The 22301-nt window shown below is 41.3% G+C and overlaps 1 protein-coding gene across 3 annotated transcripts in view; it reads left to right on the forward strand.

The window, feature by feature from the left end:
• itpr2 (inositol 1,4,5-trisphosphate receptor, type 2) overlaps positions 1-22301 on the forward strand; it is a 56804-nt gene that overhangs the window by 7336 nt on the left and 27167 nt on the right. Inside the window, exons 6-37 of one of the 3 annotated variants that reach the window (XM_044194885.1) lie at positions 375-473; positions 766-849; positions 980-1126; positions 2129-2224; positions 2622-2666; positions 4603-4754; positions 5660-5759; positions 5877-6037; positions 6124-6265; positions 6602-6760; positions 8236-8408; positions 9366-9485; positions 9701-9883; positions 10022-10273; positions 10349-10496; positions 10614-10761; positions 11267-11454; positions 11569-11692; positions 11815-11872; positions 12068-12233; positions 12500-12688; positions 13216-13302; positions 13390-13515; positions 13654-13776; positions 14059-14259; positions 14769-15020; positions 15160-15285; positions 15465-15593; positions 15938-16058; positions 16311-16492; positions 17034-17176; positions 17804-17912. In XM_044194885.1, coding sequence (XP_044050820.1) covers positions 375-473; positions 766-849; positions 980-1126; positions 2129-2224; positions 2622-2666; positions 4603-4754; positions 5660-5759; positions 5877-6037; positions 6124-6265; positions 6602-6760; positions 8236-8408; positions 9366-9485; positions 9701-9883; positions 10022-10273; positions 10349-10496; positions 10614-10761; positions 11267-11454; positions 11569-11692; positions 11815-11872; positions 12068-12233; positions 12500-12688; positions 13216-13302; positions 13390-13515; positions 13654-13776; positions 14059-14259; positions 14769-15020; positions 15160-15285; positions 15465-15593; positions 15938-16058; positions 16311-16492; positions 17034-17176; positions 17804-17912 — 4533 coding nt within the window. The remainder of the gene's footprint in view (positions 1-374; positions 474-765; positions 850-979; positions 1127-2128; positions 2225-2621; positions 2667-4602; positions 4755-5659; positions 5760-5876; positions 6038-6123; positions 6266-6601; positions 6761-8235; positions 8409-9365; positions 9486-9700; positions 9884-10021; positions 10274-10348; positions 10497-10613; positions 10762-11266; positions 11455-11568; positions 11693-11814; positions 11873-12067; positions 12234-12499; positions 12689-13215; positions 13303-13389; positions 13516-13653; positions 13777-14058; positions 14260-14768; positions 15021-15159; positions 15286-15464; positions 15594-15937; positions 16059-16310; positions 16493-17033; positions 17177-17803; positions 17913-22301) is intronic. The other 2 variants (XM_044194886.1, XM_044194887.1) reach the window with 2 other exon arrangements.

The raw sequence follows: 22301 nt of genomic DNA on the forward strand, positions 1-22301 counted from the left end.
ACCCATTTCTGACTCCACAGTATGCTCGTGTGTGGCTGGTTAGAGTCTATCATTACTTAGATTGGGTTAGAGAATGTGTATTATGCAAGCAATGATAGAGGTAGTGTACTTTTCAGTCACCATATCTCTGTATGTTGCATTCATGTCCACTTACCATGGTATGAATAAACCGGTTTTCTGTGAACAGCTCAACCATTCTCTCATGTGAAGCTCGGCCTTTTGCTTAAAATAAGAATACTGGGATGTTTGCAGACCTTAGACAAACCCCTTGCATGGACACACTCTAACTTTCTGTCTGATCCATCTGAACACTGCTGAAAGTTTACCAACCTGTGTCTCCTGCTGGGATATGACTGTCTCCAATTGGGTTCAAGGTGGTGGTTGGAGACAAGGTGGTGCTGATGCCAGTAAACGCAGGGCAGCCTCTTCATGCCAGTAACATCGAGCTCCTAGACAACCCCGGCTGCAAAGAGGTGGGACTAGTTCATTTATATTGTTTCTTTGTTGCCAGATAAAAGCCTACAACAACTTTTCACCAAGAAAAACCTGTAGCTTGTCTTCTGGCTGCAGTTTGTCTAATAGTTTGTAATGTAATAATATGTTGTCGTAGTCCACAGAAGAACATGTAATCCTTTAACTGTTGTTGAAACATAAAAATCACCAAAAGGTGGTGTTACAAGGATTTCAGACAACATGTGACTTGTGTATGATAAAAATCTTAATTCCATGTTATGTTTGCCCCTTACTCTCTGCTTTATGCTGCAGGTCAATGCAGTTAACTGTAACACAAGCTGGAAGGTCGCCTTGTTCATGAAGTTTAGCGACTACAGGGAAGATGTGCTAAAGGGGGTATGTTGCTTTATCGCTTTTAGCTCTGTTTCCTCTGTGCAATTTTTTTAGCAGGACTGCATGTAGGTTGCATGTCTTGCAAACAGCATGCAGTTATTTTGCAGCAGTCTCATGTTTTGTATGTGTCCAGGGAGACGTGGTGAGGCTGTTTCACGCTGAGCAGGAGAAGTTTCTGACCAGTGACGAGTACAAGAAACAGCAGCATGTATTCCTCAGAACCACGCTGCGGCAGTCTGCCACCTCCGCCACCAGCTCCAAGGCTCTCTGGGAGATCGAGGTAAAACACACACACACACACACACACACACAGAAATGAACAATATCTCTCTTTAATTTTTGAGAAGGTCATTGATGCTACTTTATTAAAATCATTGTTTCTAGAAAAAAGTCATGTTCATGTTCAGGTGACTTTTTGGCCTGAGTGCAGTTTATGGAAAAGGTGAAATTGAATATATATCTATATATAATATATCTGTTGTTCCTTTTAAGAAAAAAATAAAGAATAAAGAAAGATAAAATAAAGAATCAGCTAAAGCCAGTTGAATTATATAAGACAGTTGAAATAAACATAAATTATGTATTTTTAAGCACTTTGTTTGTTACACAGTGTTGTCATAATTAAGGGCCATTTCTCACAAATTTAGGCCATAATGTCATTATACATACTGTATACTGTCTGCCCATCTGCCACATTAACCTTTAGTTCTGTGTAATCCACTGTCTATTGTACTGTATGTTCCTCTTTATCAGCTTGCACTAAATTGAAGTTCCTGTTGTCCCGCTGCTGTTTGTGCTAGAATGTACTTATGTTACCTTATCAGTTGTTGACATGTTGTTGTGTCAGTATGACAAACACAAATTCCTGTTTTACTTGGCACACAGGATGACTTAATCTGATTCACTCTGACACCGCAGTGATAGGCTAAACTGATGTTGGTGTACCAAGTGCTGAAAATGAAGCCATGTGTCTCTGTCTCATTTGGTTTGTGAATTATTGTCACTCTGAATAACAGAAATCATCCTACGACTGCTGTTAAACCAATCCTGTCAGAGCTTTTCTGTCTGCTGAACAAAAGCAGAAACTAAATGAGCAGTGTTGTAAGGCAGAGACATAAACTGAAAACTGTGAACAATGTTATAAAAGTCCCTCTTTACTATATCAGGTAAGCACAGACTGACACTAAACCACATACTTGTAAGAGACAGAAAACATCAAACAGTGGACAAAAACTGATGCTTCAAGGTGTATAATGCTCCTTATTTTGTGTCTCTGTGCCAGGTTGTGCACTATGACCCCTGTAGAGGCGGAGCCGGCCAGTGGAACAGTCTCTTCCGCTTCAAACACCTGGCGACAGGGAATTACCTCGCAGCTGAGGTGAGTTTTCACTCTCCAACCTTTGTCATGCCTTTGCAGTGCTTCTGTTTTCATCCATTTCATTGTGTAGCTGCTTATCATTGTTTAACGCTCACAATAAAAAAATAAAAAATAAATAATATTTTTTTTAGAAAATAGCACTTGCACTAATCATTTTGTCTGAGTCATTTTTTTTTTCCAAATTGAGAGTTATCTACTTTTATAGTTTCTGAATAAGCACAGTTGAAGGGGATGTTAGGTGATGTGCTGTAGGTGGCAGTATTCCCACTGATATGGTTACTATCACCCATTTTCTTGCTGTTGAATAGTTAGGATTTGGGTAATGGGGATGATAATGACACAATTATCATCAGAGCTTTCTAGACTTGAGGTCACTGACCGCTCAGTTTCTCTGCAGGTGAACCCTGAATTCAAAGACAACAGGGTGGAGCCCAAAGGAGAGGTGAGTCAGTCAAACAATCACATTTAGCTGCAAAATCACATACACCTATCCTCAGAGTGGCTGCTACTAACATCATGTTTCACATTATTTTATATTATTTATATACTAATATTTATAATTCAAGACATCAGCAATGCAAATAGTTTGCCATTTTACACCATATATGAGTCAGATTGCACTTGACTGAAAGAGAGAATAGTTAGTCAACAGGAGAGAAGATTATATGAGTGTTTTAATGGAAAGAACGATTATCTCAGCAGTTATACATTGTCTGTCCAACCTCAGGCCCTTCTGTGTCTCCTCATCCTTTGGTTATGCAATACCACCAGTTCTCTCACACTCACAAAGTACTCATACACACACATGCACACACAAACTCTGAATCTATATCTAGACATTACTTTCAGTTCTTAGCTCCCTTGCACATTTGTATTCTGGAAATGTACAGAACACACACACAAACTCTCAGCCTCGCACACTTTGTCATGCACATGCTGAATTTCAGACACACAGGGGGCTCCTTACATAACGTCTGGGTGTGGGGGTGCCCTGCGAGAGGGGATGGAGGGGAGGCAGACGTGCTGTCTGCTCTGCTCCACTCGCCTGTGCTAAGCTGGTGGGGTGAGTCACCAGCGGGTGGTGGGGGAGTGGGAGGATAGAGAAACTGAGGCGTGGAGGTAGCTCTGGGGAGCTTCCCATTGACATGCAGAGAACAGTGGGAGAAATTAACCCTTGCCATTATCTGTACAGCGCAGACTGTACCAGCCTACGTACCGCAGTGTCTAACACACCACACAGAGAAGTCATGGCTCTCTGGGTCTGTTTCTATGTAATGCGATACCTCATTAGTGTAAGAAGCTGTGACAGTATAGTTTGGCTCACATCCGTCTGTTCTCAATTATAGATTTTATCAACAGTTGGGCTCATTTATCAGTATTTACGTGACTATGTGTGGAAAGTTGTGGCAACTTGACACAAAACATAACTGCTCAGTTTTTGTTCACATAGACTTAGTAATACTTAATTGAGGCATTTATGAAGACTGTGAAGTGGCCTTGTGGTGTTGTCCGGCTGTGTGCACTGCCTTTAGTGCTAAACTATTTGTCAATTAATTGAATAGTGGCCAGAAAAATAATCAATCAAGTTATTGTATGTAACACTTAATAATAATATTATTAATAATAGTAATATACCACACGTTTGCTGGTTACAGCTATAAAAATGTGAGAATTTGTCCCCTTCTGTTTCTTATTAGAAATTTAATTATTCGGAATTACTATCATTATCTATTAGTCTGCCAATTATTGTCCAGATTAATCTATCAATCATTTTTCCTATAAAATGTCAGAAAATTGTGAAAAATACCCATTGTAATTTCCCATTGCCCATATATTGCTTCTTTTATCCAACCAACATTTTAACAATTCAAAGATATTCAATTTATTATCAAATATGATTTTTTTTTGTTGAACTTCTTCAATTGATTTTTTGATTACACTTTGAGTTTTTTGATGTGTTATTCAACAAAATAAGCAATTTGATTGATCAGGTTGGATTCTGAAAACTTCTAATGGGCAGTTGTAATAATTTTTATTTTGTAGACCTAACAATTATTACAGTCAGTTCATGGAAAACAGTTTACAGAATCATCAATAACCAAAGTAATAATTAGTTGCAGCCCCTACCTGCTCTAAGTAAGGTTCATTGACTTGCAACAGTGTAAACGCACTTGTGTGAACTGCAAGGCAGTAGTGTTGTGTACTGTATGTTTGAAGGTTGTCAGGACAGTATAAAATCCATTGTGTGAGTACTGATAAATGGCTTAACTGTTTGTGCCATATAAGCTTTTAGACTGCTGGCATTAATTTCTACTTCCTCTGCGTGTGTGCGTGTATGTGTGTCTGTGTGTATCCTCGTGTATCTGTGTGTGCTGCAGAATGAGACAGATATTGTGTTCTCCAAGAGGAAGCATCAAGCAGCAGAGAAGATTGCTTTCACCCTGGTTTCTGTTCCCCATGGGAATGACATTGCCTCTCTGTTTGAGCTGGATGCCACCACTCTGCAGCGGGCCGACTGTCTCGTGCCCAGGTCAGTCACTCAGTTGAAAGCACAGAGCACAGCAGTTAGGGTGAGATACTGTCACTTATTTTGACACCAAACATCTGCTTTTAACACTTTTTTTCAATTAAGTGTCATTTTGTTGTTAGTAATAGAACAACCAGAAATATACTGACACAAACGATTTCACAAACAAGTGGCACTGAAATAGAAGGGAATGGAAGTTTATCATTCATTTGGCATAATATACATTTAATATGCACATATTTTATAACAAGACTAGTGTAAGAGTCCACATCCATACTAGCTGCTCTGTGAGGCTGGACTTAGGCCCAGTAGTACTTTTGAGCTAAATGCTAATGTCAGCATGCTGATGTTTAGGAGGTGTAATGTTTACCATGTTCATATTAGTTTAGTGTGTTAGCATGTTAACATTCACACTAAACACAATGAACAGCTAAGGCTGATGGGAAAATCATACGTTTTGCAGGTATTAAACCACAGTTTTGGACAAATTAAAAGTTTGACCTGATGACGGCACTAGGTGAAAAATCAGGGGATCACTAAAGTTATTACAATTCATCCTGCAGGGGACATTCGTGGCTGTACCAAATTTCATAGCAATCCATCCCATATTTGTCAAGATAAACAGAAATGTTAACCTCATGGTGGCACTAGAGGAAAAGTCAGGGAATCAGCAAAGTCAGTAGGTTTTATCTTCTGGGGACCATGAGTGTCTGTACAAAATTTCATGACAATCCATCCAATAGTTGCTAAGATATTTCAGTCTGGACCAAAGTTGTGGACCAAATGCAGGCCGCCATAAAATAAAATACATTTTAAGACTGGAAATGAAGTTACCTGACATACCAAGATGGAAACTTTTCACTTCAATAACAGCAGCAAGAAATTAAATACTTACCATCCTTCCTCAGAAACTCCTATGTGAGACTTAGACACCTGTGCACCAACACCTGGGTGACGAGCACCAACGTCCCCATTGATACAGAAGAGGAGCGTCCAGTTATGCTCAAGGTCTACACACACACACACACACACACACACACACACACACACACACACACTCACTCAAGTAAAACAAACATAGATGTATTAGTATTATTTGAAAATGTCTTTTGGCTGCCACAATAGATTGGTACCTGTTCCACTAAAGAGGACAAAGAGGCTTTTGCCATTGTATCTGTTCCGCTGTCGGAGGTCAGAGACTTGGACTTTGCCAACGATGCCAGCAAGGTCCTGGAGTCCACTGTGAGGAAGCTCCAGTACGGCTGCATCACTCAGAATGAGAGGAGGTACGACACAGGTGACATAAGATGGTGTGCATTGCATAGTGTTATATAATTTCATGTTTTTTTTTGCTTTCATATATATATTTCAGGTTTGTGACTAAGCTCCTGGAGGAGCTGGTTTTCTTTGTGTGTGTGGTACCAAACAACGGCCAGGATGTTTTGTCTGTGGTCACCGCTACACCCAACCGAGAGAGGCAGAAACTCATGAGGGAACAGAACATCCTCGCCCAGGTCAGCACAAGTACACACACACACACACACACACACACACACACACACACACACACACACAAGCACACACACACACACGCACACACACACATTTCTGTCTGTCCTCTCTGTCCTTTATGTTGGGACAGAATGCAGATTGATCTGAAACACGAGGGTCCAGGACTGACAGTGATGCCCAGTGCAGATCTTAAATTGTACTGTATTTCCATTAGTGTGATATTTTACAATAACCACAGATTGGCCTTAAGAAGTGTGTTTATTAAAGTATTTTCCTGCTATAGTCTGTAGATGCTCGGTTGGTTCTTCATCATTGTATACAGGTTTCTGTTCCCCCAGATCTTTGGTATCCTGAAGGCTCCATTCACAGATCAGGGTGAAGGTCCGATGCTGAAGTTGGAGGATTTGGGAGACCAGCGCTATGCTCACTTCAAGTACATGTTGAGACTCTGCTACAGGGTGCTACGCCACTCCCAACAGGACTATCGCAAGAACCAGGCATGTTTCCGCCTTCCACACAAGTCTAGTATTGAGTATTCATTGAGTCAGGCTCACTATCATGCTTGTTATTATGGGGATGTGAGGTAGTTTAAGGATAGAGAGATGGCTTTGGACTGGGAGCTTATCAGTATAGATTCTGTCAGACTGTCTGGAAAAATCAATGAATCTAAACCTATGTAGTACGCTGTCTTAACAGATAATTCATGACAAGTTTAATAATGAAAGTGAGCTCATATAATTTTTGAATTAAGAAATAGAAGTTTTATTTATAAGGAACTCACTCATTCTCAGTTCAATACACTCTTGGCTTTTGCTACTACAGTCGTCCTTGGTCAAGTACGACCAGTGGCTGATGCAAGGTATTAGCTAGTTAGCTATTAAGCTAACTTTAGCTAGATACACCTACATAACTGATTCTCGAGTCATTTGACTGACTTTGGACTTCACTTGCGCTACTGTTGCCCTGCATTTTAGCATGTCACAGATAAGCATTTGTGTGGTTTTACTATACGAGTAAAACAAGAAGTAAACAGTACCTCGCTAGAAGACATTTTTGTTGTTTTTTATTTCCTGATTTTGTTCTTGTTCCCCTCACTCTCTGTCAGGTCACCTAATTATTACTTCAACAGGCCTTTTTCAGAGAAGACGTTTTGACATGTCACGGTAGGAAAACACAGGTGTAAATAATAAAATGAATGATCACACTGTCATGGCCACTGGGACACTTAAATAGAACAGAGCCGTCATTCATGTTATTAGTATCACCTGTGCTTTTCTACTATAATAAGTCAAAATGTCTGCTGTGAAAAAGGCCTACACTAAGTATAGAAAATTGAAAATGTATATGGACATTCAATAAGCGATAATTACCGCTTGTGGCCAGAGCGAGCAAAAGTTACATATACTTGCTTTTAACCAATTTTTATCAAGTAAAAATGCCAAACATTTGCTAATTACACCTTTGAAAATAACATTTTCTCGCTTTTCTCAATTTCATTTCATTACAAATTCAGTATTTTAGGAGTTTTTTTTGTGCTCATCAAGCAAACTAAACAATTGTACAACCTCACTTGGGCTTCGATAAATTTTAAGCGTGCTTATTATTTTGGACATATTATAAGCTAAATGATTAATCAGTTAATTGAAAATAGTCAGTAGATATATTGATAGAACCCAACCCCCTGATGTAAATAGTCATCATTTGCAGCCCTAGACTAATCACAAATAGCTCATGTTGAGTTGCTCAGTGGCTCTCAGGTGTAACTGTGGGTAACTTCATGAATGTGAATGAGGGTGTTTTTTTCCGAAAGTTATCTTGTTCAACAAATTCTCCCTGGATGATGGATAAATGAACACACTAGATGCAGTGATTCAGCACATTTTTATGCTTTCTGTATTTAGTCTTTTTCTCTCAACTTCACTACTTCTTACATTACAAGTGTTTATAACCATATGTTTTTTGTGCCACGTAGGAGTATATAGCCAAAAAGTTCTCAATCATGCAGTCTCAGATTGGGTATGAGATCCTGGCTGAGGACACAATCACTGCCCTGCTGCACAACAACCGCAAGCTGCTGGAAAAACACATCACAGCCAGAGAGATTGAGACGTTTGTTAGCCTGCTGAGGCGCAACAGAGAGCCCAGGTCAGACATGTACACCTCCCAGAGATTAGATGACCAAGGGAACAAATTAATAATAGAAAATATAGGAAAAATATGATATTGTGCATGAACATTAGTAGTCATATCGTAGAAAAGGTTTCAGTCGTAGTCATCTGGACACTGTTTTCAGAATCAAGACGTTTCGGCTCCCATCCGGAAGTCATTCTCAATTGTGGAAAAATTGGACGGGAACTGGAAATTTAAGATAATCTGAGTTACATAAGCCCTGCCCTCAGGAGGGAATCTGCCTGAGTATCTGTTAATAGCACAGATTAGCTTAAATTTCCAGTTCCCGTTCAATTTTTTCACAATTGAGAATGACTTCCGGATGGGAGCCGAAACGTCTTGATTCTGAAAACAGTGTCCAGATGACTACGACTGAAACCTTTTCTACGATAGAACACTCCTGGACGAATGAGGGACTACACCGTCTTATTAGTAGTCATACATAAGACTTTTGTTGCGAATGGTCAGTTTTGTGAAACAGAAACTGAACGTTGCATTATTCTGTGCTATAATGCAGAATAATGCAATCCAGTACATTATGTGAATTTTACCGTCTTAAACTTCAAATGTTGTCAAATGTAAAATGTTCAGTTTTTATTAATTCACCTATAATCTCCACTCGTTGTGCCACTGTATTTTGTGGTGTTGGTGTATTGGAGTGCATAATAGGTATATTATAAGGTGTTGCTGTTATTGTGTTCCCCCTGCTTTACATGTAAACATAAAATACAGTATATACTGTAAGAGACAGAAAACCTACAGAATCTGTCAAATAAAGCAACAGTAAGAATGAAGAATTTTCCTAAACATTTTTACTTAGACAGACAAAGATGCTATGTACAGTCAGGAACACACACAACCTTACGTGTACAATCAGTTCATGTGTAAAACATTCGTTAAACATGGTGATTCATGTCGGGTCTATTCTTCCAGATTCCTGGATTATCTCTCTGATCTCTGTGTGTCCAACAAGACTGCCATCCCTGTCACACAGGAGCTTATCTGTAAATTTATGCTGAACCCCACCAACGCAGATATCCTCATCCAGACCAAGTGAGTCACACCGTGTGGTATCTGTATTTAAAACATCCAAGTTGATCCTGTCATATTTCAGTCATTCATTTTTAAACATGTATAAACACGCACATGCAGTACTCTCCACAACACCCAGTGTGCCTCTTGTGAAATTCAGCAGCAGCAGCTCCATGTCAGAGTGTAATGTGTGCAATTTTTCTAGTAACTGCTTTATGTCACCCCCCCCTCCCCAGACTAATCCCTAACATGGAGACCACCCTGGAGTCCTCGCTGCTGCAGGAGGATGTGGAGGAGGAGGAGGTTTGGCTCTACTGGATCGACCGCCACAAGGAGCCTCATGGCAAATCCATTCGCCACCTGGCCCAGGATGCTAAGGGCAACCATAAGATGGATGTAGACATTGTGACCTATTACAGGTGACTGTGGCATTCTTGCCCTTAGTTCCCCCATGTGCTACACCTTCTTTCCCCATGTAACATAAAAATAGCTGAAACAAGCTAGCAAGAGTGAATGTTTTTCCCCTTTTCTTCCCATGTCCCTCGCCTCCTCTGTAGGTACCAGCTCAACCTGTTTGCTAAAATGTGTCTGGACCGTCAGTACCTAGCCATCAACCAGATCTCCTGTCAGCAACCTGTGGACCTGATCTTGCGCTGCATGTTTGATGACTGCCTGCCCTACAACCTTAGAGCCTCCTTCTGCCGTCTCATGCTGCACATGCATGTGGACCGTGACCCACAGGAGGCTGTGGTGCCTGTACGCTACGCCCGCCTCTGGACCGAGATCCCCTCCAAGATCAACATCCATGAGTGAGCGTCTGTCCGTGTGATTGTGTGTGTTATGTACAGGCTGTTATTATGATTGTGATATGTTCCTTTCCACAGGTTTGAGTATGAGTCCACTGACACCTCAACAGAGGAGATGAAGAGGAGGTTTGCTCCCACCATGGAGTTTGTGGAAGAATACCTTAGAGACGTGGTCAGCCAGCCTTTTCCATTTGGGGATAAAGACAAGAATGAACTCACACTAGAGGTAAAAGAAACTCAACATGGTGCATATGTTTTTCAAATGTGATTGGAGTACTTTCTTCCACTTTTTTTCTCACATAGGCTATTTCAATGATGTGCTTGTTTTACTCCTCTCTTCCAGGTGGTGAATCTGGCTCGTAACCTGGTTTACTTTGGTTTCTACAGCTTTAGTGAGCTCCTGCGTCTCACACGCACTCTGCTGGCCATCCTGGATATTGTCCAGCACCCACTCACCTTCATGAACAAGCTCAACAAGAGCCCAGAGGCTGGTTAGTGCAGTTACACAGCATAAGTGCATTATTTCAACTAAGGTGGTCAACTAAGTTTTTTTTAATGTAGCACTTTAAACAAGAGGAGAAAGTTTAAAGCTAATGAGTTAAACTGTATTTTGTTGTTTCCTATTTAAGGGACTAAGATAATTGAAGGGGGAGGAGGCAGTTCTATAATTTGAGTAACAAAATAAAAAAAGTGAATAAAAAACGTATGATTCAGCTTCAAATCATGACCAAATGATTTGTCTTCTCCGAGTGAAGGAAAGACAAGAGGCCAGCGTCAGGTTTCTAGATGGGAAATATGGATGCAGCCGTTAATGAATGTATGCAGGAACAAGGCTGGGCCATCCATTTGATGTTCTCAGGGCATTTGTCTTAGTATTTATGATACACATAGTCAAATTTTCACATGCTTGAGCTGAAATATGTCAACTATGTAAATAAATGTAAATGATAGGCTTTACATATGCACAAAATGTGTGAAAATGAATGTTTCCTTTAGGCAACAATGTCCTGCGTACGATCCACGGAGTTGGGGAAATGATGACTCAGATGGTGATGAGTCGAGGTGTGCCGCATAGCCTCCCTGACACCTCGCCCTCTCTGCGCTACGGGAAAGGACACTTCCTGCCAGACAATGAGGATGTCATGGTGATGGACACCAAGCTGAAGATCATTGAGATCCTGCAAGTAAGCGCCCTCACTAGATGTACTTTTAGCGATTTCTGGTGCAATTTGGCATCATTCAATGGTTCCATTTCAGTGTTTGATTCTCTTTTTGCATGGTTTTTGTTTCCCTGTTAGTTCATCCTGAGTGTGAGGTTGGATTATAGGATCACATACTTGTTGTCCATCTACAAGAAAGAGTTTGGGGACAAGACTATAACTGACAGCTCTGCCTCTTTGGCTGATATGCCCCTTGTGACACGTGAGACTTTATTCTCTCTTAATGCAAATACTAAAGCATTCTTATTACATTCTAAATTAGGTGTTTAACACTGCAGCCTGCCATACTTTACTGACCCGTTGTCCACTATATTTTGTCTCCAGCTTCTGAACCAGACATAGATGAGATTGCAACCAAAGCAGAGAGCATGTTTGCAGGGAGGTAGGTGAAGCTGTGCTTAAATACACTCAAACATCCATAGAGAAAAAATTGATTAAAGATGTAAGCTGATTGTTTTGAATGATCTGGTCCCTCAGTCACTTTGGAAATGATTGCATCTGCTTAAAAAATTGTGTGTAAGCTTTATTGTGCATGTGTGTGCATGCGAACTGACTGCGTGCACATGTATGATTTCAGCTCAGAGTTATGTGCGGTGGAGCTGGACGATGAGGGTGGCCGGACTTTTCTGAGGGTTCTGATCCATCTCATCATGCAAGATTACCCCCCACTGGTGTCTGGCTCGCTGCAGCTCATCTTCAAACACTTCAGCCAGAGAGCCGAGGTGCTGCAGGCCTTCAAACAGGTAGCGACACAGCAGTTAAATTTGAGCACTTGATACTTGGTTGAACAGACAGGGTGTGGCATTAGGCACTTCCGCAGTTAAGTGATTTTTGTCAGTTTGGATTAGGAGTGTTCTCCAAAGGGCCAAACAGCAGCTGCTTACTAAGAGCTTCCTCAGTTGGAATCTCTTGGCAGAGATATGCTTTCACACACTTTTAATATCTTTGTCTGGTTTATTTCTCATCCTGTGTGTGTGTGCGTGTGTGTGTGTGTCTGTGTGTTTTCCAGGTCCAGCTGCTAGTGTCAGAGCAGGATGTAGAGAACTACAAGCAGATCAAGGCAGACCTGGACCAGCTGCGTCTGACTGTTGAGAAGTCAGAGCTGTGGGTGGAGAAGAGTGGAGTCTACAGCAGTGAAGACGTGGGGGTCAGACAGGGCAAAGAACAGAACATCGAGGTGCTGTACCTTCATGTAATGGTATCCAGCATCTAAAAGCAAAATGTCACACTTCAGATTTTAGTGTGACATGTATTTCTCCACGGGAAGTTACTATATTTATCTTAAACATCCCATCCCGTCATTCAGCTGCACTGTAAATGGCTTCTTTGTTTGTTGTTATTATTCATCAAAGCTGATGGAAAGCTGTTTTGTTAGCTACTTAAGAATAATGAATAATAATGTCTTGCAGAACAGGAACCTGCTGTAAATCAGTTTTTATTAGTCAGGCCTGTAATATGTAGTGTGTTTTCACATCATTATTGTTACAATAATGCATAAGGATCAGTGCAGGGACTTTTCCCATCACACTGTGACAAATACCTGGTAATTAGAGACTGGATTTAGAGGTTGTTGCACGCCTAAGATGAACCTTTTGGAGTGAACACATGAATTGTGGGGCTTTAGCTAACTGTGTCATAAACTTACAACAATTAAAATATTTAGCATACTTTTAATTTATGTACTGTATTACATACTGATTTTTCTTCATGTATGTCTTTTGCCAGGAGGTTGTCCTGAGCCCAGTACAGGATGGAGATAATAAACCTCAAATTGACAGCAACAAAGCAAACAACTACAACATCGTCAAAGAGGTGAGCTCCATGTCTTTTATTTCCAGGTTATTCTTGTCTTTTTGTTCTGTATTGTGTCGACAATAGATGTGTGTGTCTGATATTTAGATCTTACTGCGGCTTAGTAAGCTGTGTTATCCCAGTAAGAAGAGTCGTGTGCAGCAGCAGAGGCTGCTAAAGAACATGGGGGCCCATACTGTGGTGCTGGACCTGCTGCAGATCCCCTATGAGAAGGTGAGTAACAACCGAAACAGCCAACTGAATGACTCGTCGCACTTGATGTTTCTGTAAAATCTTTGTGTTACATAGTTTCTCGATGTCTTTCTATAATAAACTTTCCTTTTATTTGTTTGTTTTTCTGCCTTTGCACAGAGTGATGAGAAGATGAATGAGATCATGATCCTGGCTCATACATTTCTGCAAAATTTCTGCAGAGGAAACCCTCAGAACCAAGCTCTGCTACATAAACACCTGAACCTCTTCCTCACTCCAGGGGTATAGATGACCTCGCTGTACTTTTTCCTTGACATGATGTACAGTTTAGAGATATCCTCTTTTCTAGTAGAGCATGCAGTAGGATCAGCAGAATGAGCCTATAATGAAAAATACAAGGTCCAAAACAACAGCAGCCTGACAGCAGAAACGTGATAGGTTGTCTTGGTTTTTAAGCAACAACAGTTTTCTTAGTTTCTTTTTTTTCTGTTATACAAATTAATCAGTATACTGTTTTCATGACGATTATCTTGTAAAAGACTGAATCATGATATTTTTCACCAGCTGCTGGAAGCTGAGACAATGCGTCACATCTTTATGAACAACTACCAGCTGTGCAATGAGATCAGCGACCGCGTGGTCCATCATTTTGTCCACTGCATTGAAACACACGGAAAACACGTTCAGTACCTCAAGTTCCTGGAAACCATTGTGAAAGCTGATGGGAAGTATGTAAAGAAATGTCAGGACAAAGTCATGACAGAGGTGAGAATTTTAATTCACATCACATCAATCCACATGATAGTTCTCCTTCAACAGTATTATTTTGAATTAATTGCAACCACCGATCACCTGAAAAATGTAACATGTCTCGATGATTACTATTATTACAGTATAAACATTAATTCTATCTTTGTAGGGAATACTACTGAAGACCTGAAAGGGTCTATTTTATTATTTTCACTTCAGTGCATAGTTTTTATGTCATCTTACTGAGTACACAGTTACTTACAGTCATTAAAGTATGTGTACTGTTTAGTTGCAGGAGCAGTTTGCCGCAATAAATCACATATTAATCAGAATTCTTAAAATTTGTGAAATTTGATGCTTTAAAATATGCAGCTCATTGTGATATTGGCCATGTGTTATGTTAAGAAATATTTGCAAATGAAAGCATTTGTGCTTATGGCGATAGTGGAAGGACCTCAGGTAACGTCAGGCACCCTGCATTAACCTCATGTAACTTTTCTTTGGGTCTCTGTTTGTGTGTCCAGCTGGTGAACGGAGGCGAGGACGTGCTGGTGTTCTACAACGACCGCTCCTCCTTCCCGGTGTTGCTGCAGATGATGGGCTCTGAGCGAGAGCGAACAGATGAAGATGGAGCTCTGGCTTACCACAACACGCTCGTGGAGCTACTGGCTGCCTGCACCGAGGGCAAGAACGTCTACACAGAACTGAAATGCAACTCTCTGCTACCACTGGACGACATTGTCAAAGTTGTCACTGATGACCAGTGTATACCAGAGGTAAAGGATAGATCATTTTACTAGTTGAGTTTTATGGTATAGATAAATGATATACATTTTGTCAAAACTTTTAAGTCTCTTTTATCTCTTTATCTGAAAGTAACCAGGCATCTTATTTTATTATTTCTTTATCCCCCAGGTGAAAACTGCTTATGTGAACTTTGTTAATCACTGCTATGTGGACACAGAGGTAGAAATGAAGGAGATCTACACCTCCAGCCATATCTGGAAGCTCTTTGACAACTTCCTGGTGGACATGTCCAGTGTAAGGCTCTGTCAGATTGAAAAGTCACACATGTCTGCCTGATACTTTCTGAATGGGGCTTACTCATATGCTAAATGTATTCACATACTGCATGTGTAGAGAAAATTAAAAAGATGTTATGTGAGGTTGAACTTCAGAAGTTTTCCTCTATTTTCCTCTATTTCATTTTTGTATTTAAGGTGTGCAACACTACCATAGACCGTAACCATGCCAATCCTGCCCTGGAGAAGTATGTGACAGAGACAGTGATGGCCATTGTCAAGGGTTTCTTCAGCTCACCTTTCTCTGTCAACCACTCCAACCTGAAGGTACTGTTTTTCACCTCTGACAAGCAGGTGAAATGTGCCCGCAGAGGGAGGCTCACTCATAACACGTCCAAACCCTTTGCCAACTTTTAGCTACTTTACAGTAAATTTATTTGACAGCAGACTGCCTCCTTCACTGCACCTTCGCTTGGGACCTTCTTCTTTCATTGCAGACATTTGTACCTAGAGCAGCTGCTTGAGGTGTTTTACGCAGAAGTCTGTACTAATGTCTCCAATCAGAGACTATATTGAAGTGGTCCCATCAGGATTGTCTCTGTCTTTCTCTACACTTATGCCCATTAAAAAAAAAAAAAACATATTCCCTGCTCTCGCTCCTCTTTTCACAGACAAACCAGAATGTCTTCATCAGGCTACTCCAGTCTGCTTTCAGGATCTACAGCTGCAATTGGATCAACGCAGCTCAGAAGGCCAATATTGAGAGCTGTATCAAAACGCTGGCTGACGTTGGTGAGTGTTTGTATTATTAAAATGTAATTTAATAGTAAATGTACTGTAATAGTAAATGTATTGATTGTGTTGATTTTGTACCAGTATTTATTTAGAGATGGGTTATTTTTCATGTCACAGTGTAAATCTGAGCTGCACAGTACCATTGACCACTGAGAAACTCTACTGGATCAACTGGGATTAGGGTGCCTGTGATGTGTTTGCTGTATGAGCAGAACAAATAAACATCTAACCTTTCATGTTCTTCCCCAGCTAAGGCGCAGGCCATAGCCATCCCAGTGGATTTGGACAGTCAGGTCAACACTTTGTCTCTCAAGGTCCATAGCAACATGGTGCAGCGAGCAGCCAAGGACTGGAGGATCTCTGCCCGCACACGACCCCGCAAGGAGCCCCTGGGTGGCCCTGACTATAAGAACATCATTGAGAAGCTGCAGGTGCAATTTATTTTATCAAGATGACCATTGCAATGACCATTGTTAAGCAGGTGTAATGTTTACCAGGTTCACAATCTTAGTTTAGCGTGTTAGCATGCTAACATTTGCTAATTAGCACTAAGGTTGATGGGAATGTCATTATTTTGCATGAAAAGTTAAAAAAAAATTCTTATAATTCATTCAATGTTTATGGCAATCCATCCAATTGTTGTTGACACGTTTCACTTAAAATTCTAAATTGTCAACCACATGGTGGTGCTAAAGCAAAAGTCAGGGGATCACCAAAGTCAGTAGGCTATCTCCTCTGGAGACCATGGCTGTCTGTACAAAATTTCATGGCAATCCAGCCAACAGTTGTTGAGATATTTCAGTCTGGACCAAAGTGGTGTACTGACTGACCGACACTGCAATCACTAAAGCCGTGCTGCTAGCGTGGCTAAAACAATGGACCATTGCATTGTAGCTGTATGGTCTTCAGCAGGATCATTCTCTCCAGGACAGCATTTAATTGAGCCTTTATGTGTCTATCTGTGATGTACAGGGGGTTGTGTCTCTTCTGGAGGAGCAGTTCAGTCCAAAGGTTCAGGCAGAGTTTTCTGTGCTGGTGGATGTTCTTCACAGCCCTGAGCTGCTGTTTCCAGAGGCTGCTCGGTTACGCTGCGAGAGCGGAGCTTTTATGTCCAAGTAAGTCACTGTCCATAACCTGTGTATGGAGAACACGTTCCTCATTTTTGAAGACCTGGAGGGCACATCTTAAAATGGTAATGGTAGATGAGTTAAGATTTTTGACAGAAGTTGCGGATAACTGTTTGTTGTTTTTTTTTGCTCATATTTAATATGTGCTAAATTAAAGATTGGCATGTCAAAAAACAACAAGTAATTTTTTTGCCAAGATGGAAAAACTAGCTTTAACTAAAACCTACACTAATTAACTACTATTGACTACTATTTCCATTATATTTAGTCAGTAGTTGGGGAGGCTTTGGAAAAGAGTTGAAAGTGAAGAAACACAATTACAAAAAACATATTTGAAATTATAAATGAACAACATTAGACCAACATTTAGCTTTAAAATAAACAATAGTAAATGAAATGAAAACGAACTAACATATTAGATATTTCATAAAAAATGAGTTTGATACACCATCAAACCTCCAGGGGTGCTGTTACTCTGCTGCTACTGTCTGACCTCCCTGGAAAGCAGAATAGGAGATTTCACCTGTGGCGATCAATAAAGTATTTCTTTGTTTTCACTTGTGAGCCAGTGACACACCTGTAAAGGATACAGCACTTCTCTTGTCACCCTGTCAGACTGATCAAACACACCAAAAAGCTTATGGACAAAGAGGAGAAGCTGTGTATCAAGATCCTGCAGACACTCAGAGAGATGCTGGACAAGAAGGAATGCTTTCAGCAGTCTGTGAGTACTTGACCCTGCTTGTCAGTGAAACATGGCTTTCATTAAATTATTTGTCACTTTTAGAAATTTCAGGATCCTCATATGGTCACTGTTAAATACAAAATACATTAAGTAGGTAAAATTACCTCAAAATTTGCTGTGGATTTAGCACTGTCTTCAAGTGCCAGCAGTGCTGTACTCGTATCAGCAGTGCAGTGTAGTCCTTGTTTTCTCCCAGGTCTATCGGCCCAGAGCCCAGACTCCCCTTCATCAGTATGCTGTGTGCCTATCTATGTTACATAAGGCAGGGAGGCACTTGAGGACACACTCACACTGAGAGGGAGAATAGGACGGAGGAAGTAAGGGAAGGAGGAGGGGGTGGGGGTACTGAACAAACAAATCAATACTGCAGCGAGTGGGGGGTGCAGGAGCCCGTCTCCTGCTGCACCCCCTCTCAGCCAGAGTTCTGGAAAGTGAATGACAAGAGTTGTTAGAGGAGACTTAAGGAGGTGGCTGCATGTGTGTATGTTTGTGTGCACCAAGGGGGTGGAGGGTGAGGGCCAAAGTACAAAAAAAGTCAGGTCTGTATCACCTTTGGAGGGTTTATGAGAGATTGTTCCAGCTGCGTGATGAGAGGAGGTGACGCTGTGCAATTCACACAACACGAAATGAGCTACTCCGGTCAAGACTTCATTCATTCAGCGTGCATAAGAAGACAACAACTCCAAAGAATGGTCCATTGTTTTGCATCGCTTAGAGCTCAGTTTGTTGTACTAAATGTTGTCCTGAAGTAAACTGGAAGAAAGCATGTGTCACTGTCCTTTGATGTGGGATTTCATGCAGACATGATTATTTTTGGCTGACAATACTGTCCTCCTAAAGGCTGTTTTTATCGCACCAGAATGTCACTTGTTAAAATAGAATGTATGTATGTGCCTTTACCTTCCCTTTCAGTGTAACTGTATTAGTGATACTGTCAAGATTACCCTTCTCAATATAGTACATGTCAGCCAGTGTCACTTACAGCTGCTTGAGGAGTGAGAGTTTTGTTTTCCCTATTTGTGTTTGCATCTTGTGTCAGTCAGCCAAGCTGTTTTTCGAAAGGCAAATTATTCAACAGTTGTGTGGAACAAGATCAGAGGAATTCAAAGTGGAAAAACAGTCATTTTTTAAAAGCGGCTCGGCGCATTCGAGAAGCCAGACAGTGCGGTAACGATATGTGAAATGTCAGTTTGTGTAGGTGTGCGTGAGTGTGCTCAAGCATGTATTTGTGGCCTCTCTTTGTCATATCCCTGTAGCCCAGAGCGTGGAGCTGCAGCCTCACTGCACAGGAAAGAGAGAGAGAGAGAGAGAGAGAAAACGATTGATGGAAATAATGAGAGAGGGAGAGGCAGACAGACAAAAAACAGAGGGAGAGAGAGACAGAGTGACAGCATAGGCAGCAGAGGTTGGTGGCTCCCCTGGGGTGCAATGAGTGGGTGGAGGAGAGCGAGAGAAAGAGATGGAGGGAGAGTGATTGAGGAAGGGAGGGAGGGAGGGAGGCAGCCATGTGAGGAGCCATGTGAGTGGAAGGGGAAAAAAAAGTGGGCAGCGGCTGCAGGGTGAGGGATTGGAGAGAAGCGGAGTCTGCTCAGTCCATGAGGAGACAGGGCAGGGGGTGCGCTTACGTAACAGCCTGCAGTGGCTGAGACAGCGTCACGTGGACCATCACGTTCTCTATCCCCCCACACACACACACACACTCACTCTTCTGTCCGCTCGCTGCCTCTCTCTTCTTCCTTTGCCCTCTCCATGCTTTGTCTAAGGCTATCGCATTCTATCTGCCCACCCCATTTTGTCTATCCTTCTCCCCTCAAGTCCCACAAAGGCCCTGCTCTCTGATACTCAGCAGCAAGCACATTTGTTGCTACTGAAGAAAATAAATCTTTAAATATGGGAAACAAATATATGGTTTCATTTTTAAAAAAGTAATCTCTTAAATCATCTGGACACTTTAGCTTTTCTCAAATGTAACTCGAACAGGATTGAATAATGCAGTTTGCAGTTATATCAGGCTTTGGATACACAGACAATACTTGTTAGCAGGATCAATCATTGTGTTTTCATGGGATTGGTTGAAAATAAGAAAAATATAGAATATCACTATACTTTAACACCTTTTAACACAATGGCTCAAGTTTTTTTTAAAATGTGCACATATTTTAGTTATTACGTGTTTTCTTCACATGCATGCATATGTATGTAATGTGCTGTCATGTGTATGTGCATGTAAGCGTGTCTTCTTTACAGAAGATTGAAAAGGCTAGTTCTGTAATATAAACCACTCTCACACTCTCTTTCCTCCCTCTTTCACACTCATCCCTGTCATTCACACATTGTCTGTCTGTCTGTCCTTCTTTCTCTTCCTGTCCCTCTCTCACTCTCTTCATTTCTTGCTTGCCAAGTTTCACACCACCTGCCCAAGGCAAAGCAGATTTTCAGATTACCACCCTCTCAATGCTAAGCGTATCACACGGACGCATGTAGACGTAAAGCTTTATTCAGACACACACACACGGTGTCAGGCATGCAGCCACTGGCTGTCACTGTATGAGCACATCCTTCAGGGTTTTCCCTGTTTCCCTGTCTTCTCATGGAACATGGCTTAGGTTCATCCACAGGGAGCGGGTCAGGCAGGCAAGCAGGCGGGCAGGCTGAGAGCTGGGTGAGCTCACGGATACCTCAAATAGTTTGACCTTTGGCAGGATTGAGGCTGACACAGCATGCTGAGTCAAGTCAGAAAGTTGGAGTTATGAAATGTAGATCCTAAGTCTGGACCCAGAATGCCTTAAGGTTTTATACATCTTTATCCAGTGCCAAAAAATACAAATAATTTGTGTGGAAATCAATTTGTCATTTATGTTTTACTACCTGAGTTTGTGCTGAGATGGTCCTTCCTTCCTTCCTCTTGCCCTCATTTCCCTCGATCCATCCGTCAGGTGTCTCTTAGTTGAGTATTATGTTTTGGTTTCCATGGCAATGAGGGATTAGCAGATGTTGTTTGTCTGTCTGGTCTGGCCGTGACTGGGCACAGGAAGTCTGTGTACCCTGTGTAGAAATGCCTTCAGACCAGGAGCACGGTGCCTGCCGAACTCTTTTGGCTCCAAGCCGCGGAGGAAAGAGAAGTCCTTTAAAAACCACTTGTAAAAATGCGAAAGGCCCAGACTTCATGCATCTGAGGGCCACTATGAATGAGATTAATTGTCATTGTGAACAGTGTTTCGACACAGATCATAGCGTGTTATTTGAATCTGATTGTATGTGAGTTTGGTCTCTTGTGCGAGGCACATGACAGGCGACAGGATGAATCATATGAACTGCAAACTTGTGCTTGGACTGATTGCTTCTAGCTTTTAATTTTGCATAGCAGTAAATAAGAATTTAGCGAACCTCATTTTGTTTGATCTTTGCTGTTGAGGGTAATGCGGTTTGTTGTGCTATTAAGCAAATATGCCGTTAGGTGCCTTTCAGTCAGTTTTTATCACATACTGTATGTCATCATCAGTTTGAGACTTTTCCCCTTGCCACATTACATAATTTGGCAATGTTTGTAACTGATTCACTAGCAATTTAGGTATAGCACTAAACACAAGTCCAGCTGAGGCTGATGGGAATGTCATTAGTTTTGCAGGTATTTGACGGCGCTAGATGAAAAGTAAGGGATCACCAACATTATTACAATTCATCCTTTGGGGGATATGAATGTCTATACAAAATTTTATGGCAATCCATTTAATAGTTGTTGAGATATTTCAGTCTAGACCAAAATGGTCGACTGACAGATAGATAGACAGACAGACAGACAGACAGACAGGCTAACTTTTCCATCCATAAAGCAATGCCAATAGCATGGCTGAAATCCAAGCCTTCATTAGAATTCGATTAACTGCAGGGCTATTTTATTGTAAGATGTTTCTCTTATTTTGTCCACCTTGTATACATGCTCGGGTACCAGTCAGCCAGCTAACCTATCTTCACCATTACAGTCTTCCTAACAAACACAATCAGCACTTGTTAATATTAGTGAATTGCATGTAACACTTCCATAGACACCTAACAGCTAACAGTTGGCCTTTTTCTGAATGCTTGTTTACGCTGCTGGTCTTGTATTTCCCTGAACCAGTCTCACCAATTGCTCTCACGTGGGCTTAATTTGTTGTGCTTGTTTGTTGTGTAAAAGCATTTTATGTGCTGTGTAATTGCAGCTTGAAAAACATCGTAATGGCGACATGTGATGTTTGTCACCGCGCATGAGTGTCTCTTTTTTTCAGATGCATGTACCATGGTAGACTGTTGGCCCTCTGTGCAAAGCTGCTGAGCCACCTGTAGTGACAGTTCTGTCTCAACGGTTCTGTCTGCCTAACTCTAACT

The sequence above is a fragment of the Siniperca chuatsi genome, linkage group LG4, assembly GCF_020085105.1.
Source record: "Siniperca chuatsi isolate FFG_IHB_CAS linkage group LG4, ASM2008510v1, whole genome shotgun sequence".
In the NCBI taxonomy this organism is placed as follows: Eukaryota; Metazoa; Chordata; class Actinopteri; order Centrarchiformes; family Sinipercidae; genus Siniperca; species Siniperca chuatsi.